At 41.3% G+C, this 18748-nt stretch overlaps 1 protein-coding gene across 2 annotated transcripts in view; it reads right to left on the bottom strand.

The window, feature by feature from the left end:
* HK5 (histidine kinase 5) overlaps nt 1-18748 on the bottom strand; it is a 57526-nt gene that overhangs the window by 32036 nt on the left and 6742 nt on the right. For both annotated transcript variants that reach the window (XM_088956704.1, XM_088956705.1), the window contains 2 exons: nt 5909-6002; nt 5600-5806 (listed from right to left, as the gene is read on the bottom strand). In XM_088956704.1, the coding sequence (XP_088812830.1) occupies nt 5600-5806; nt 5909-6002 (301 nt within the window). The remainder of the gene's footprint in view (nt 1-5599; nt 5807-5908; nt 6003-18748) is intronic.

The raw sequence follows: 18748 nt of genomic DNA, 5'->3' as shown, positions 1-18748 counted from the left end.
AATTGATGTTATGGAAACAGTGGTATGGGAGAGTAAAAAGGATGCTGAAATGTATAGAAAGCTAGTGGAGAGAAATAGGGTGTTTGAGTTTCTCACTGGACTCAACCCTGAGTTTGATATTATCAGACAGAACATTTTGGCCAGGGATGAGGTTACTCTTTCACAGGCATATGCTATGATAAGTAGTGAGGAGAGTAGGCGGCAGGTGCAGTTGCAGAATCCATCTACAGAACATTTTGCACATGCAGGAATGAAACCGAAGGGCCCTACTAAGAAAAGAGAGCAGTTGTGTGAATATTGCAAGAAACCACGACATACAAAGGACACCTGCTGGAAGCTTCATCCTGAACTTCTTCCCGATAGGTTTAAGAACAATAATAACCCTAAGAAGGGCAGTCAGGTGGGAAAATCCAAGACTGCTAATGTTGCTACAGTGCCTGAGGGGGGAAGTAAGGAAAGTGAAGAAAAATCAACTATTGAGCAATTGGCTGCAATGAAGCTGGATTTTGAGAAGTATGGGAGGCTCCTAAATCACCTAGAAGCTACGGTTTCTTCAACTCACCCTTCCAACAATACATCATCTTCATCGGCTTTTGCTCACTCAGGTACATATGCCTCAGCAAATCATGCTTCAGTTTCAGGTAATCATAAACTCCCTTGGATTATAGATTTCGGTGCATCAGACCATATGACTAGCCTATCTAACCTTTTTTGTTCATACCATCTCCTCTCTGAGAAAGAGAAAATATCCCTGGCCGATGGGTCACTTGCCCCCATCTCTGGTAAAGGAGATATAAAGACCTCTGACACCCTGTTCTTATCTTTTGTTCTCCATGTTCCTAAGCTTAACACAAACCTTTTATCTGTTAGTAGCTTAACAAAGTCCATGAACTGCAGCATAACCTTCTTTCCCACTCATTGTGTTTTTCAGGACCTACAGTCTCAGAGGACGATTGGGAGTGGCCATGAGGCGAACGGAATATATCTATTGGACGCACCAGATCAAGCCTTGGGATCACCTCATAGAGTTGCTTTAGAGTCAATTGTGTCAAGAGTCTGTTAACAAAATTTCGTTATGTCATTTTCGATTTGGTCATTTGTCTTTTTCTGCTTTAAGTCATTTGTTACCAGATATGTTTAAAGGAGTGTCTTTATCTAGTCTTCATTGTGAGTCATGTGAGCTAGCAAAGCATTGTAGACATTCCTATTCAATCAGTAATAAAAGATCTCTTTCTCCTTTCCATATTATTCACTATGATGTGTGGGGGCCATATCACATGCCAACCATAGGGGGCTATAGGTATTTTATCCTTTTTATTGATGATTATTCTCGTTATACTTGGGTTTATCTCATGAAATCCCGGGATGAAGTATCAATCATTGTGAAAAATTTTCATGAACTCATCCTCACCCAGTTTAATACCCGTATCAAAATATTCCGCTTTGACAATGCTAAGGAATATTTTGAGAAAACCCTCTCCACCTATCTTGAAACTTTTGGGGTTATTCATCAAAGTTCTTGTTCCTACACTCCACAACAAAACGGGGTGGCGGAAAGAAAGAACAGACATGTGGTTGAGGTTGCCAGATCCCTTTTATTTGCATCCCATGTTCCTGTAAGGTTTTGGGGAGATGTTCATACTGCTACCTACCTAATCAACCGTATGCCCTCCAGGGTCCTTGGCTTTAAAACCCCTTTTAGTCTTCTCTTCCCGGATAAAGATCTCTTTTCTCTCCCTCTCCGTGTATTTGGGAGTACTTGTTATGTGCATATTCATAGTCACCAAAGGCATAAATTTGAACCTAAAGCTCATAAGTGTGTGTTTCTGGGATATGCCTCTACACAAAAGGGTTATTGTTGTTTTGATCCAGTTCGTAGCACCCGCTTTGTATCTCGGGATGTCACCTTTGCAGAGTTGACTCCGTTCTTTAGTGTTCCTCTTGAGGGGGAGAAATCTGATGAACCCTTTGCTATGTCTCCAGTTGTTCCTCTTCCCATCCCTTGTGAGTCTGATCATGGGGTGTCCACCTCTTCCACTGGACCCACTCCTTCAGAAGAGCATCTGGCCACTCCCACAGTTCCTGAGGAAACAAGTCAGCCCTCTATCGACCCACCTTCGACCGTCCCTGACCTTGACCTTCCTATTGCTTTTCGCAAGGGCAAGCGGAAGTGTACAGCCCATTGCATCTCCAATCTCTCCTTCCTACCACTCCTTTCTTGCTTCTGTCTCTTCAAATGTGATACCCAGGTCTGTACCGGAAGCATTGTCTCAACCTGAATGGAGGGATGCTATGATGACTGAACTTGAAGCATTACATAAGAACCATACCTGGGATGTTGTGGACTTGCCGGAAGGGAAGGAACCAGTGGGGTGTAAATGGGTGTTTACCATTAAATATTACTCAGATGGCTCGGTTGAGAGGTATAAGGCTAGGTTGGTTGCCAAGGGTTACACCCAAATGTATGGCATTGACTATCTTGAGACCTTTGCTCCTATAGCTAAGATGACTTCAGTTAGGGTCTTGCTTTCTCTAGCAGCTACCTTTGACTAGCCCCTACACCAGTTTGATGTTAAAAATGCTTTCTTGAATAGAGATCTGCATGAAGAGGTCTATATGTCTCTACCTCCAGGAGTGTATGGGAAAGAAATGAAAGGCAAGGTGTGTAAACTACACAAATCCCTTTATGGTCTCAAACAATCTCCTCGGGCTTGGTTTGAGAGATTTCGGGCTGCTCTTGTCTCCTTTGGCTACATTCAAACACAATCTGATCATACACTGTTCTTGAAGAGAAATGACTCTCTGGTGACCTTGATTGTTTATGCTGATGATATTGTGGTCACGGGAATGACATTGAAGAGGCCAGTAAACTAAAAGCATTTCTCCACTCTGAATTTGAAATTAAAGATTTGGGAGATCTTCGGTATTTCTTGGGCATTGAAGTTGTTCGATCTAAGGATGGTATATTCATATCTCAGCGCAAATATGTCCTTGATCTTCTTGCTGACACTGGTAAACTTGGAGCTAAACCCATCTCCACTCCCACTTTTTGCCACAGATGGTGCACCGTTGTCTGATAAGGGAGTGTTTCAGAGACTGCTTGGGAATTGTTATACCTTTGCATGATTCGGCCAGATATTTCCTATGCAGTAAGTGTTCTCAGTCAGTTTATGCATTCTCCCAGAGATACTCATCTAGCTATTGCAGAAAGGGTTCTGTGCTACTTGAAGCTGGAAGCCTTTACTGATGCAGATTGGGCAAGATGTATTGATGGCAGAAGGTCCACCTCTGGTTATTGTGCTCTCGTTGTTGGGAATATTGTGTCTTGGAGGAGTAAGAAACAATCAGTAGTTGCTAGATCCTCAGCTGAAGCAGAATACAGGGCAATGGCTCATGGTGTGTCAGAATTACTATGGCTATGATCCCTTCTAGAGGAATTGGGGGTGGACTACGAGCAACCAATGATGCTCTATTGTGACAACCAAGCTGCTATCAACATTGCACATAATCCAGTTCAGCATGACAGAACTAAGCACATTGAGGTTGATAGGCATTTCATAAGGGAAAGAGTCTCTTCAGGAGAAGTCTGTTTACCATTTATCACATCAGAAGAGCAACTGACTGATATCTTGACCAAGGGAGTTCCCAAGGGGAAATTGACACACTATATAAGCAAGCTGGGCATGATTGACATCTATGCTCAGCTTGAGGGGGAATGTAAAGAGACTGGGCCGAATGAGCCCTAACAGCTTCTTATGTGATATCCTTTATTTTATCTTTTATTTTATGTTGATGGGCCTCACTTAATGGGCCTGTTATTTGTTCTTATTTTATTTTCTTTATGTAACTGCCAAGCTGGCCGCCCACTTAAGGGTATACTTGTCATCATCAATTTGTTTTAGAGATTAATAAAAAATAGGGTTAGAGGAGAAGGAAGACTAATTCGACTTCTTCTCTTACCTCTTCTCTTTGCACTATCATTCAGATCTGATTTGTACTGTTAATCACTGATTTTAAACCTGATATTAGAGGACTGATTCACATCTTTGAGTAAAGCCTCCACAGAAGCCAACACATAATTTCATTGGGTGTATGTTTGGTAGCAACATTGGTAAACTTACACCATCAATGCTCCAACCAATAGAGCAAGCTTATTGAGCAGCCTTGACTTGAGAATGTTAGTTTAAACTGACAAAGTGAATTCATGGATGTGCCTTGACTCTAACACGGGAGACTAAACCAAAAGGTGAGTTCATTAGGCAATCCTTGACTTAACAGGGAGTCTAAGTTGAAGAGTAAGGTTTATAAGTTGGCCCCAACTCCAAGAGGGAGACTATATCAATATACCAGGTCAAGCTTTGAGGTAGAATAAAGGCGGACTCTCCACAGTGTGATAAGTACCCAAAACAGAGAAGGTGAAGATAGTTACAAGGGTGGATACACATAGCCATGGCATGGTTTAATTAACCCAAGCTGATGGGTGCAGTTAGGATGACTAGCAGGGGGAAGTTGAAGCCTCCCAATAGCGGAAACCAATATTAGGTAAAATCCAGGTATACCAAGGTGGCCTTGTTTCAAGCAGAGAGTCTAAATTAGAACAATGTGGATGAATCTGAAACAAATGTTTGTTAACTATACTTGAGAATCATCAAGGACAACAATGACTTGAGAAGGGGAGCCTATAAAGGTTTACATGTGCTCAGCATGCAAAATCTTGGTGCATCTATGTTGAGTGATTGGGTTGTAAATAAGACAATATATTCTTTGCCTATATGTGCTTTCTATTGGTTACCCCTCACAAGATTAGCATACTCTTTGATGGGTGACTGGGTCTGGGTGGCAATTCTCCTTGGGTGCCAAACCATGGGAGTCCTAGACCAACAACATCCTCTTGTGGGGTGGCCTTCACTAATGGCCAACATGGCATATACAATTTAACATGTGTATGCACACCAACTTATGAAAACAATGCATGGAACAATACTGTGCCTTGTGCTAAAGGTGGAGGTTCAACATAAGGGCAGGCTATGCACATGCAAGCCCTTTCTCAAATGTCATAATCTGAAGTGCCAATGTTCATTGGAGTTACCTTGGTTGGGCCCATTATCAAGCCCTTTCTCATCAAACCAAGGTTAGACCTTAAGTTAGCAGGTTAGTTATCATTAGTAGGGACTCTGAGATAAGGATAGTGCAGGGTGTACATGAAGCCTGCAAGCCATCCCACAAGGAGCTTAATGTTTCATGGGGTTGATCCTACACCTCCACTTTCAGAGTGATGCTAAGTGTCCATGACCATCTCAACTACCAGGTCATCAGGAAAGCCATTAAAAAATTCTAACTCTTAACTGCTAATATTTGTTGGGGAAACCATCAATACAAGATGGGGGATAGTGCTAATGTGAACTGAAGGATTGGACACCTGGCCAGTCCAAAGGACTCCCTATGCAATGGATGGAACAGTTTTCCTATTATAAAAAACAAACAATCAGTATCATTTTCCTTTTCCTTTTCTAAAACTAAAATTTTGAAAAGGAAAATCTAGAATCATAAAAAAAATAGTTATACTTTAAAAAGACACAAAGAAAGATGAACTTCGAACCTGACTCAACCTTGGAAAGGTCAAGAATGTCATTGATAAGTTGCAAAACCAAATCTCCAGAGGACAACATGACATTCAATAGTTGTCGTTGCTCACGATCTAATTTTGTTGTGGCTAGAATCTCAGCCATGCTAACAACACCAGAAAGGGGAGATCTAATCTCGTGAGACATGGTTGCTAGCATTTGTTTTGCTCGCATGGTTTCCTCTGCAAGAAGAATAGAATGAAACCAATTGAGATGTTTTTGCAAACATAGAGGCTTGACACTGTGAATTTCAAGAGTACTCAATGATTAATAAATGGACAGACCTGTTATATGAATCGTTTTGTTCAGTTCTGTTTCCTTGGCCTTCTGAACAGCCATTTCTTCTCGAAGCTTTGCCATTTTTTCTCTTTTTTTCACCTGTTATTCAGTGAGGAAAACAGTTATCCTCTTTGTGTTTTTCCATAAATACACTTCAATAACCATGATTATAAATAAATGGTAAAAAGGAGGAAGAAAAGTTCAAAAACAATATCACAAAAAACAACTTCTGGTCTTATAAAGTGAAACTGATTCAACCCAGAAATAAAGGCATGTAAAATCAAAGCAAGAAACTGATATGACACTGCTGCCATGCCACACTGCCTGTTTAATGGAATAACCTACTTTGCAATGTAAATTAAACTTTTGAAACTTGTTACTGATGGTAAATTTAATGGGTTTGAGGGTCCTTAATATGTAAATTTTTCTATTTAAACATTTCCTGAAGCTCAACAAAAATGATCCATGTTTTACTTTATGTTGTCTCAAATATACCTTCTAAGAAAGTAACTTAACACTTTGAAAAATTCTAGTGAAGCATCTCATGTTTGAAGGAACAAATTTTTCCTGAAATAAAAATTTAAAAACTAATCTTTCCTGCTCCATGTTGTGAGACCTAGCGTTCTGGGCTTAGGTTCTCTGTTTTGTTTATATTCTGTGCTCCTCTTTTATGTTTCTTTCTTAGGATTAATGGGCATGGGCCTTATTGTCCAAATATGTTCTTTTCTGCCTACTAATCAGGGGTATATTTGTCATTGTACTCCTCTTAAAACCCTACTATAAATAATAATATTAGGGGCTGTTAGAGGTGCCACCGCCCCATTTCTCTCATTCTTCTTCTTCTTCTCTAATATGAAACCTAACATGGTATCAAAGAACTACTAGTTTTTCTTCTGGATCGACTTCAAACCATTTGTTGCTTTTTTCCTTTTTCCTTTCTCCTTTCTTTCTATTTCTAAGTTGTTTAAAAAAAATTAGTATTTGTAATGGTTTGCTGAATTCCTCCTAGGGTTTTTCCCTTGGAAGAAGATCTAGGGAGACCCAGAAGAGGTTTGAGTATGCTCTACAAGAGCAAGACAAAGTCACAGAGCTGTACTAGCCCTTGGACTACTAGAGTGACCTGTAGAAGACAGGTCAAGACATCAAGTTTGTGGACTGCAAGCAGGTGTAGTTCAAGGGACTTTTCGGACCACATGAGTGGAAGATTTGGGTATGCTCCACGAGTGAAAGATTTCTCAGACCACAGGTTAATTTTGGTTCAGCATAGAGCTGAACCAAAGCTGAAAGGTTGTTGTTAGTGTTCCTGTGCAAGCTACAGCAGAACCCGAGTTGAAACATTGTTACTAAAACTACTTCTTTGGTTCCAGTGTGGAAATAGTGCTGTCCTCTTTTATAGCTGAATTTTTGGAAGGTTAAATGCCATCCTAAAAATCAAGTGAAGTAACCCCAAAGGAAAACAGATCAAGTGAAGATTTCTTGAACATGGTGAAAACCCTAGTTTCCCTAGTCATCAAATTACTGATGTGAAATTGGACGAATATAACTTTAAAGAATGGTCAATTTCTGCAAAACTCCATATTACAAGTCATAGTTTGCTAGGATACATCAATGGACAGGTCAAGGAACCAAAGATGGAAGACCTTACCTATGGGAGTTGAACTGAGAGAAATGCTTGGTTATGTCATGGCCGCCATCTTCCATGACACCAAAGATTGCTATGACAGTTCAGCACTATCTTTTTTTTTTTTTTGATAAAATTTGGGAGAAGCTATCTAATACTTATGGACAACAGAAAAAAAAATGCAAGGGTTTATAGGTTGACACATGATATTGCAACTTTGAACCAAGAAAATGTGTCCATTGTTACTTACTTTGCTACACTTGAAGGGCTTTGAAAAGAACTTGATCATCATCTCATCATTGATTAAAAAATTTCTAAAGATAGGGAAATGTACCAAAAACAAATTGAAGAAGGATGTTTAAATTTCTTGTTGGATTAGACTCTTCATATGATGGTATTCAGTCTCAAATTTTGAGGAGAGATGAACTCCCTAGATTTCAACATGTGTTTTACCTAATCAGAAATGAAAAAAATAGGAGGAAAGAGATGAATGTGGAGGTTCCTACACAACAGGTTGAAAACTTTACTCTTTCTTCAGCTACTCAAAATAGTTGGAAAGGGGTAGACAAGAAAAATCTTAAGTATTCTCGTTGTGGTGGGGAGAAACACACCAAAGATTAATGCTGGATTCTGCACCCTTATCTAAAACCAGCAACTCTAAGGAAGGATAAAAAACCAAGTAAAGGTTTAGAACCCCATGGACATGTAGCAATTTCAAATATGATGGATCGAATGCACAAAAATGGAACCACTAATAACTCTTCTGGTATGAGACAGACCACTACTCCTTTAAATAGCTTACCCAAGTTCAAACCTAAAGAAGTAGACATCCTCAATCAGGCTAAGGCTTGGTTGAAACAGTCCTCTATTGCTTCCTTCTCTTTTTCCAAAACAAGTATTGCTTCTGCACTTAGTTTTCGGACAAGACAAAGTGAGGGTTGTTGATGATTCTCTCTATTATTCATGGGAAAGGGAATACTCAACTTGGAAAAGCCCTTTCTCTCAAGTCTACCTTGCATGTCCCTAACTTTATTGCCGACTTGCTTTCAATTTATAGAATAACAAAAACTTTAGATTGTATTGTGACTTCTTCCCAGTCATTGTGTTTTCCAGGACTGGTTGATAAAGCAAATGATTGGGAGTGGTCATGAGTCTGGAGGTCTCTATTATCTCAATGAAAACATCAGTTCAGATCTTAAGGCATCATCCACTCATATCAGTGAATGCAAGGAGTCTAGTACTTTGGTCTATCTCCAGCATGCTAGATTGAGTCATTTGTCTCTTCTGTTGTTAGGAGTCTTGTTTCCAAAGTTATTTGAAAAAGTGTCTTGAAAGTCTTTCTATCATGTGTGTCAAAATGTCTCAACATTTTAAAACAAACCATCCAAGTTTTAGCAATGAAGTCAGTGCTCCTTTTGGTTTAATTCATTCAGAGGTCAGGGGTCCTTCACCCATTACTTCCATGTTCATTAGTTTTATTGATCATTTTACAACATGTACTTGGATCCACTTGATGAAAGAACGAGAGAAAGTACCTAGAATCACTATGGTTTTCTACAAGATGATTGAGACATGGTATGGAATAGGGCTGTTCACATGTCGGTTTGGTTCGGTTACATAGTATTTTAGCAACCGAACCAACCATCTCGGGGTGGCTAATAAGCCAACCGAAACCAACCAAAAAATAACACAAACCAGTTAAAATAATGCTGTCAGATGCTTGGTTTGGTCGGTTTTAACCGAACCAAGATATCCACCATTTTATTGTATTTTTGCAGTTTATAGGTTGCAGCTTGGGGTTTGTATGAAATGACATGAAAATTGAAAATAAAAATGAAAAACCATTATGACTGTCTGGTACAAATTTTATGACATTTGTTTTGATAATAAATAATTATTTGAATATTTTAATCAAATATCAAAATACAAATTTAATGAAAAAGTGATAAAGAATTAAACAATGCATAGGAAGTGTACACATTTGCCTAAAAATAGGCCTAGGGGGTAGGGGCTAGGATTGCAGACCTACAAAACTTGATAGGTCATGCCATTGTCTTGTGATGTTTTAGAAAAAGTAGTCTACAGTATATATCAGATAATTGACTTGTTTTTAACGGCTATAACACATTATGTATCGGTTTTACTCGGTTTGTAAATTCAAAAACTGCAACCCAAACCGATCAATTAGTTTATTTAGGTCTTTAAATCGAGGCCGACCAAAAATTTAATAAAACCAACCAACTTGGATTGAGTTGGGTTGGGTTAATCAGTTTAACCGGTTTGGCCCAATTCATGAACAGCCCTAGTTTGGAAGGAAGATTAAGCAATTTCATTCAAATAATGCAACTGAATATTTCAAGAATTCTCTAACTGCCTTCTTTGAAGATGAAAGGACTTTACGTCACTCGTCTTGTACTTACACAGCACAACATAATGGAGTTGTAGAAAGGAAGAATAGACATTTACTTGAAACCACTCATACTCTATTGTTTCAAAGCAAGGTTTCAAAGAAGTTTTGGTGTCATGCAGTACTCAGCCTTGTATATCATCAATACCATCCAGGATTTTGGGAATGAAAACTCCTTTCTTTGTCCTTTGTCCATATCAACCTATGTTCTCTTTGCCTCCTTAGGTCTTTGGTTGTGCCAATTCCATCAATGTTAAGGATCCAAAAGGACAAAGCTGGACCCTAAGGCAATCCATGGGGTGTTCTTTGATTATTCTCCTCCACAAAAGGGATACAAATGTCTTGATCCAACTATTGGAAGGAAGTTCATCACCAAAAATGTCACTTTTTGTGAGTCATAATCTTTCTTTAAGCCTCCCTAGACTCTTCAAGGGGAGACTAGTAGGGTGGAAGAGACTTCCTCTAAGGATATTCCTTTTGTCCCAGCCCCTACTTCTTCTCTTCCAACTTTTCCCTTTGATTCTCTCTCCCCAAGCTCTCCTCCTATTGAGTCTACTTGTCTAGTTGAGACTACTGGTGATGAAAATCCTCTTAGCACTGCTCCTTGTATTGAAGCAAATGCGCCTCAAGTTGATGAATAAAGACATCTAAGTGTTTATCAAAGGAAGGGATAGAGAGACCTAGTAGCATTCATGTACTTTACATCCTATAAATAAATTTGTTTCATATTGCCGCTTGTCTCCTGCCCATCACTCTTTTATTTCTACCTTGTCTTCTGTTTCTACTCCTTCCAAGTACTCAAAGGCCATTGTTGATCCCAAATGGAGGGAATCTATGGATGAGGAGATGAAAGCCTTGTTGAAGGTGAGCATTTGGGAGCTAGTGGATCTACCGGTTGGGAAGAGAATTGTGCGGTGCTAGATTAGTTGCAAAGGGATTCACCCAAAAAGAATGTATTGATTATAAGGAGACCTTTGCTCTAATTGCTAAGTTGAACACTATATAGATATAGGTGTTACTCTCTCTTGTAGCCAACATTTCCTAGGAACTACATCAATTGAATGTTAAGAATACATTCTTAAATGTAGATCTACAATAAGAAGTTTACATGGATCCTCATCCAAGGTATGACATGAGAGGAAAGGTGTGCAAGATAAGGAGGACCTTATACGACCTCAAACAATCTCCAAGAGCTTGGTTTGAAAGATTATGCAAACCAATGAAGGTTGTTGGGTACAAGCAAAGCAATGTTGAAATGCTGGTCACACTTTATTCTAAAAAAATAAAAAATAAAGGAAAACTAACAACGTTGATTGTTTATGTTGATGATATGGTGGTTACTGGAAATGGTTCAGATGAGATTCAAAAGTTGAAGGCTTTCTCACCTTCAAGCTTGAAATTAAGGATTTGGGACCTCTAAAATACTTCTTGGGAATAGAGGTGGCTAGATCCTATGAGGAAATCTACATTTACCAAAGGAAGTATGAATTGGACCTTCTAAAGGAGGCAAGGAAATTAGGAACTAGACCAACAAATACTCCTATAAAGCAGAATCATGGGTAGTAGGAAGATGATGGGGAATTGCATCCTGACAAAGAGGGTATTAGAGATTAGTTGGTAAGCTGCTTTATTTATCCCTTACTAGACCTGACATTGCATATGCAGTCCATGTGGTTAGCCAGTTTATGCATTCTCCACAAGTTACACATATGAAGGCAGTGGAAAGGAACTTGAGATACTTGAAGACATGCCCCGGAAAGGGATTACTATTTAAAAAACATGACAAAATAAAGGTGGAGTCCTATACTAATGCTGATTGGGTAGGCTCTCTTGGAGATAGGAAGTTTACATCTAGATACTATAACCTTGTAGGTGGTAGTCATGTCACATTGGAGGAGCAAGAAACAAGCTATTGTAGCAAAAGTAAGTGTTGAGGCTGAATATAGGGCTATGGCTCATGGAGTTGTTGAATTGCTTTGGCTCCAAATTCTTTTAAAAGAGTTGGGGATAGATGTGACCGGGCCTCTAAAGTTGCATTGTGATAATCAAGCTGCAATCAAACAAAACAGAATGGTGAAACAGGATTCATGCTGCCAACCGAATGTGGTTGGGAACTTGGGATAAGGCTTGGATGATGATGGTGGTGCTAGTGCTGGTGCTGGTGCTGATGAAGGGGCTAGAAAGGGCTAGGAGTAGACCAAAAAGGACATGGGTTGAAGTAGTCAGAAATGATTTAAGTGCCCATAATTTTAACAATTGATATGGCACTAAACAGAACATAAAGGTGAAACAGGATTCTTGTTTAAGGCTTGGGTGATGATGATGATTCTTAGTAGTTTACACAGTTACTGATAGTGAAGATTTTCCTTGTTTTCAACAAGTTACCATTGTCTGAGCTGGTGAGAGGGTGACAGTGTAAGAGGGTGATGAACTGTGTTTTCATCTGTTGCCATTGTCTGAGATGGTAAGAGGGTGAGAGGGTGAGAGGGTGAAGCAAAGAGAAGGTTGCTGAGAGGGTGAGAGGGTGAGAGGGTGAGGAACTGAGATGGGAGAATTTGTGGAGGTAGGCCGTTGGAAAAAAGCTTTGAAGATTGAATCTAAGGAGCTCCTATTTGAGGAACTGAGATTAAATGGTCAGCTGAGCTTGAAAATCAGGGAAGCAAAGAGAGGGATGGTGCTGTTAGAAGGGTTGAGGGTAATTGAAGGGCTCAAGGAGTTTGTGGAAGGTGCAAGTAACAAAGGCAAGCAAAATAATTGGAAAGAGCTTCTCTCAGAAACTGGAAGAAGGCTTGTTGTAGAGTGTAAGAGAAACCTTAAAGGTTATTTTATCTCCTTGACAGAATTTTTTGGCAAGGGTAGAAAGCAGATGATCTGCTTTCCAGAAGGAAGGAAGAGTCAGGGCTGGAAGGCAGTTCATGGAGCCTTATGTGAACTGCTGAAACGCCTGAGTGCTAAAAGAGAGGCAATAGTAAAAAGGAAGATAAGCAGTTCTAGTAGTATGGTGAACAATATTAAGCAAGAGAATCTTGTAGTGATAGCTGGGGCAGGTAATTACAGAATGGGAGTAAACATACAGAGAGGTGATTGGGAAAGAAAACTGATAGTTAAAGCTTCAGCTCCCATTCTTGACTGGAGGAAAGTTGCAGATCTGTTAACAGCAAGTTTAAAGTTGAAGAGCACATTTATTTTAACACCTTTTGAGAAGGACAAGGCTTTGCTGGATCTGTTAACAGCAAGTTTAAAGTTGAAGAGCACATTTATTTTAACACCTTTTGAGAAGGACAAGGCTTTGCTGGATCTGCTTGAGAACAGAGTAGAAGTTGAGGCTTTAAATATCCAAGCTAAACTTGGAAATTTCACAGTATCAAGATGGTGTCCGGGATCAAACTCCAAAGATTTCTTTGTTGAAGATGGAGTGTTGGTGCGTCTTTTAGGTCTTCCCTTTCACTTGTGGAAGCAAGAAACTGCTGAAGCCATTGCTTTGATGTGTGGAGGATCACTAGGAGGTGCCTTTTGGGGAGACCTTCGTTCAGCTTCAATTTTATTGAATGGAGTAAAACCTGAGGAGATTCCTCGGAAGATAGAGGTGCTAGTCGAAAGGCATTGCTACTCAGTGTAGCTGGCTTCATCCACTGAATCGATGCTCTGGAAAGAGGCTCGTAGGGAGGGAGATGAGAAGGTTGAAGAAGAAGAGCTGTGTGGCAAGAAAGGGTTGGAGGATTCAAACAAGAAAAGTACTTTCACTAAAATGGAAAAACATTTGCTGGAGAAACAAAAGGGTAGCAGGCAGGGGGGGGATTTTCGCGTGTGGAAGAAGTGAACAGTCTGGAGGGTGGCAGGTCCTTTGCATAGGTTGTAACCAGCTTCAAGACTTTTTTGAACAAGGAAAAGGGGTTGGTCCAAGGAAGAACCGAACTTAGACCTGTTAAAACCAAACCGAGGCCGGGGTTGGACGTGCGTGACCTTCTTAAAAGTCACGTGAGCTCGCGGGTATTTAAGATTGGGCCAAAGCAAAAGCCCATGTGGGCTGCTAATGGTATGTTTAAAGGCCCAAACAGGTTAGCGGGCCCGACCCAGCTTGTTAAAAAGGCGCGTGAGCCTTCAAAGAAACACGTGACTAGGGCTTCGACTATGATAGACATCGGTTACGGTCTATCATCGTCCCCAGCTGCGAGCCAAAAGAGGGATTGCATGCAGCACCGGAAACCAGAAAAGAAGAGGGCGTTACAGTGGGTCTCTCGACGAAGTTTGAAGGAGATTAGCCCCGTGTGAGGCTTCTCAGAGAGGCTGAAGCCAAGTTTCACTAGGGGAAGAACTGAAGAGAAGAAAGAGAAGTTTGAAGGATGGGTGCAGTGCGGTGAAGGCGATGATGAATCGGAAGACCTTTCTGTTGATGGCTCTAGCGTGGGCAGTGTAAACGATGAAGATAGCTGTGCTGGAGGTGATATGGAAGGGTGGAATATTGCAAGATTATTCCAGGGTGAAGACTGCAATCGGCTTGTCTCATTCCCAAGACCACAGAGTGCGCAAGGTTTATCAGAAGGGGAAAACCGGGTGAACCAGAAGCAGAGCAGGAATACGCCATCTAGGGGTGACCCAGGGGTAGAGTGAAAAGATCACCAGGTTGACCAAAGGACAGAAGTACTTCCAAACAACTCAGGAAGATAATTGTTTACCAACCTCCGGAACAATAGAAGGAGGCCGGGAGCAGTCCTATTCTAGCTTGTCCATCAGTCCCAAGTAACCATGTGATTTCGGTTTGTGCTACTAATGTGTCTCCTGTGTCTTTGGCTCCAGATTCCGTTCCTGTACCATGTCCTGTAGCCCATGAATATGCAGCCGAGCTAGTAGGCGGGCTCTCTGAGGACGGGGAGAGGGGAAGGAAGGATTGTGGGAAGGTGCGGGAAGAAAGGTATAGGAGTGGAAAAGTGTGGGAAATCATTAAAAGAGTGTTTAAGGACGTGGAAGGGAAGCTGATTTGGAGGAGGGAAGGGGAGGAAGGAAGAAAGGAGGGGTTAGTGGAGAGGAGGGAAAGGAATGAGGGTAGAGATGGAGAGGATTACGGGGAGAAAGCAAGGAAGGAGGGAGGTAACATTAAGGGGAGGAAGGTTGGAGAGGAAAGAACTGAGGTGGGACTAGAGGAGAGGAAGGAAAGGCAGGTGGACAGAGATGAAGGGGATTCTGTAGGAAGGGTAGGGGTGGTGGAATCGGTGAGAGAAGACACGATAGCAAAATTTGTAGGGAAGTTGGGCTGTAGGCTGGAAGATTTGAACGAGTTGAAAGAAAGTTTACAGAAGAGGAAGATGCAGATCATAACAAAGAAGAGGAGTGAGTGAAGTAGAGAGACTAAAGAGAGATGTAGAAGGAGACAAGAAGCTCGAGGTAAAAGGAGATAGAAGGAAAGGGGGAAAGTAGCGGGTAGGTGGCAAGGGGTTTGTAAAAAGAAACGGAATGAAGATTCTTAGTTGGAATGTGAGGGGAATTGGGAGTGCAAAGAAGAGAGCAACAATAAAAGAGGTAATAAGACGGTATGACCCAGACATTGTGCTATTGCAAGAGTCGAAGAGAATGGAGTTTAATGACAAATGGGCAAGGAGTGTATGGAAAGCCAGGGGGATTAGCTGGGTGGCGGCTCCATCGTGGGGTGCTTCCGGGGGGATTGTAACAATGTGGAAGAGGGATGTGGTTGAAGGTCTGGAGGAGTTGATCGGAAAGTACTCGGTTTCCATGAAGTTTAAGCAGCAAGAGGATGATTATATGTGGGTGCTCACAAATGTTTACGGACCGAATGACTACAGAGAGAGAAAGGAGTTGTGGGAGGAACTGGCTAATATTAGAGGGTTGTGGGATGGGCCTTGGTGCATGGGTGGGGATTTCAATGTGATTAGATTCTCGGAAGAGTCTAATAAGATTAACCAGAGGATAACAAAAAGCATGAGGAAGTTTAACAGTTTTGTGGATGCCTTTGAGCTTAAAGAGATTCCCCTAGCACATAAGGCATTTACATGGTCAAATCTCCAATCTAGACCCATTTGCTCTAAGCTGGATAAATTCTTGTTCTCTTTGGATTGGGAAGAACATTGGGGAACCTTGGATGCTAGAGCTCTCCCAAGGGTGACCTCGGATCACTGGCCCATAGTGTTATGTAAGGAGGAAAGAAGGTGTGGAGGTCCTACCCCCTTTAGATTTGAAAATATGTGGTTACTTCATCCAGGGTTTCCTAACAAAGTGAGGGAGTGGTGGCATGAGTGTAACCCGTCGGTGGAGTGGGAGGGGATGAGATTCCATAAGAAACTACAATTCTTGAAAGCAAGAATCAAGGAGTGGAATTTGATGGAGTTCGGGAGGACAGAAGAAAGAAAGGGAGACTTGATGAAGAAGATTGAAAGCCTTGACTTTAAAGAGGAAAGGGGAGAATTTGGAGAGGAAGACAATGTACTCAGGAGAGAATTGAGAAGACAGTTAGAGGAATGCCTGTACAAGGAGGAAATTAGCTGGAGGCAAAAATATCGGTGTAAATGGTTGCAAGAGGGAGATAGAAACACTAGGTATTTCCACTCTCTAGCAGATGGCAGGAGAAGGAAGAACTTTATCTCCAAATTGGTAGTAGATGGGATTGAGTTAGTACAGCAAGAGGAGATTGCCAGGACCTGTGTGGAGCACTTTAAATCTATTCTAAGAAGGCCTGTGAGTAGAAGGGTGTGGGTAGAAGGTTTGGATTGGCCAGATGTAGGGGTGGAGAACATGAGAAGGATGGAAAGAAGCTTTAATATAGAAGAGATCAAGGAGGTTGTGTTCTCTATGTATAGAACAAAAGCTCCAGGGCCGGATGGATTTACAATGGCTTTTTATCAGGATTGTTGGGATATCTTGAAAGATGATCTCTTGCGGGTGTTTGAGGAGTTTTTCAGGAGAGGAATTGTCAATCGGGGTGTGAACTCTACTTTTATAGCCTTAATTCCAAAAAAGAAAGATGCATCCCACCTGAAGGATTTTAGGCCAATAAGCTTGGTTAATAGCTTGTATAAGATCATTGCAAAAGTGTTGTCTTTGAGGCTGAAGAAGGTACTGCCAGATATCATTGCACACTATCAAGGAGCTTTTGTGAGTGGAAGACAAATTACAGACCAGATTTTAATTGCTAATGAGAGTGTGGAGAACTTTAAGAGGGATAAGAAAAAGGGAGTGGTCTGTAAGCTGGACCTGGAAAAGGCTTATGACTTGGTGGACTGGGAGTTCTTGAGGAAAGTTTTAACTAAATTCGGGTTTGGGGCTAGATGGTGTAAGTGGATCATGGGTTGTGTCCGGAATTGTCATTATTCAGTGCTAGTGAATGGAACAGTGGTAGATTTCTTTCCAGCCAGTAGGGGTATAAGACAAGGAGACCCCCTTTCTCCTTTCTTGTTCATTTTAATTGCGGAGGTTTTGGGGAAACTGATTCACAGAGCAGATTCTAGGGGGCTCATTAGAGGCTGGAGGGTTAGGAGGGTGGAAACCCCCCTCACTCACTTACAGTTTGCTGATGACACGATTCTGTTTTGTGAAGGTGGTAATGTGAGGTTTATCAGGAATTTAAAGTCGGTGATACAACTGTTTGAGCAAATGTCCAATTTGAAGGTTAACCTTGGGAAAAGTTGTGTAGTGGGGGTGAATTTGGAGGAGGGAGAGATCAGGGAGAGTGCTGAAGTGCTGGGGTGTGAAGTTTCGAGATGGCCTCTGAACTACTTAGGATTACCATTAGGTGATAATCCCAAGAGAGAGAGTTTCTGGAACCCGGTGATGGAAAGGTTTGAAAAAAGATTGGTATCTTGGAAAAAGAACTACCTCTCTCTTGGTGGGAGAATTACACTAATTAAGGCCACGCTTGCTAACTTACCCATCTTTTTCATGTCGGTGTTTAAAATCCCAGTAAAGATTGCTAACAGATTAGAGAAGATAATGAGAGATTTCCTGTGAGAGCCAGGAGAAGAGAAGAGGGATCATAGAGTTAGCTGGGAAATAGTGTGTAGGAGTAAGTCGTGTGGTGGCTTGGGGCTTGGGAGTATTAGGAGAAGGAATATGACTCTACTGGGGAAGTGGTTGTGGAGGTTTCCTTTGGAGAAGGAGAAGCTATGGGCTAGAATAGTGGCAAGTATTCATGGGCTGGAGCACAATGGATGGGACGCTGGAATCAGAGCTAGGATCACAAGCAATTCTCCTTGGAAAGCCATTCATGACCTGCTACCAGTTTTCATTCCTAATATCAGGTATGACTTGAATTCCAGTAACTCCATAAAGTTTTGGGAACAAACCTGGGTGGGGAGCGCCCCTCTAAAGGATCAGTTTCCGTCTTTGTATGCCCTTTCTGATTTGAAAAATGAGCCGATCTCGTCTTTCACCACCCCGTCCTCTTCCATTTCTGGGATTGGGTGGAACTTGGGTCTAAGAAGGGATTTGAGGGACTCAGACTTCGACTGTATTTCGAGCCATCTTGCACTTCTTGATAACGTTGTCTTAGACCCCACTAGGGCGGATTCTAGAATTTGGACACCTACCCCCAATGGCATTTTCTCTTGTGCTTCGTTCTTCAAAGTCTTAAGTCAGTCCACCAGTCCTACCTTGTCCCCTTTCCCTGTTGGTGAGGTTTGGTGTAGAGCTATACCTCCTAGGGTTGGTAGTTTTTGTTGGGAAGCCTATCTGGAAAGAATCAACACTGGTGATCTACTCCAAAAGAAGAGACCCAATACTTGCTTGTCACCTCAGTGGTGTGTTCTGTGTAAAGCAGATGGGGAGACTGGTTTTCACCTAATGGTGTCTTTCCACTTCGCGAGGTTATTG

Source organism: Nelumbo lutea, chromosome 8 (genome assembly GCF_056320005.1).
Source record: "Nelumbo lutea isolate HS-2025 chromosome 8, American lotus-T2T, whole genome shotgun sequence".
NCBI lineage: Eukaryota > Viridiplantae > Streptophyta > Magnoliopsida > Proteales > Nelumbonaceae > Nelumbo > Nelumbo lutea.
The sequence above is the reverse complement of the archived record's forward strand: the minus strand, read 5'-3'. Positions and strand labels throughout refer to the sequence as shown.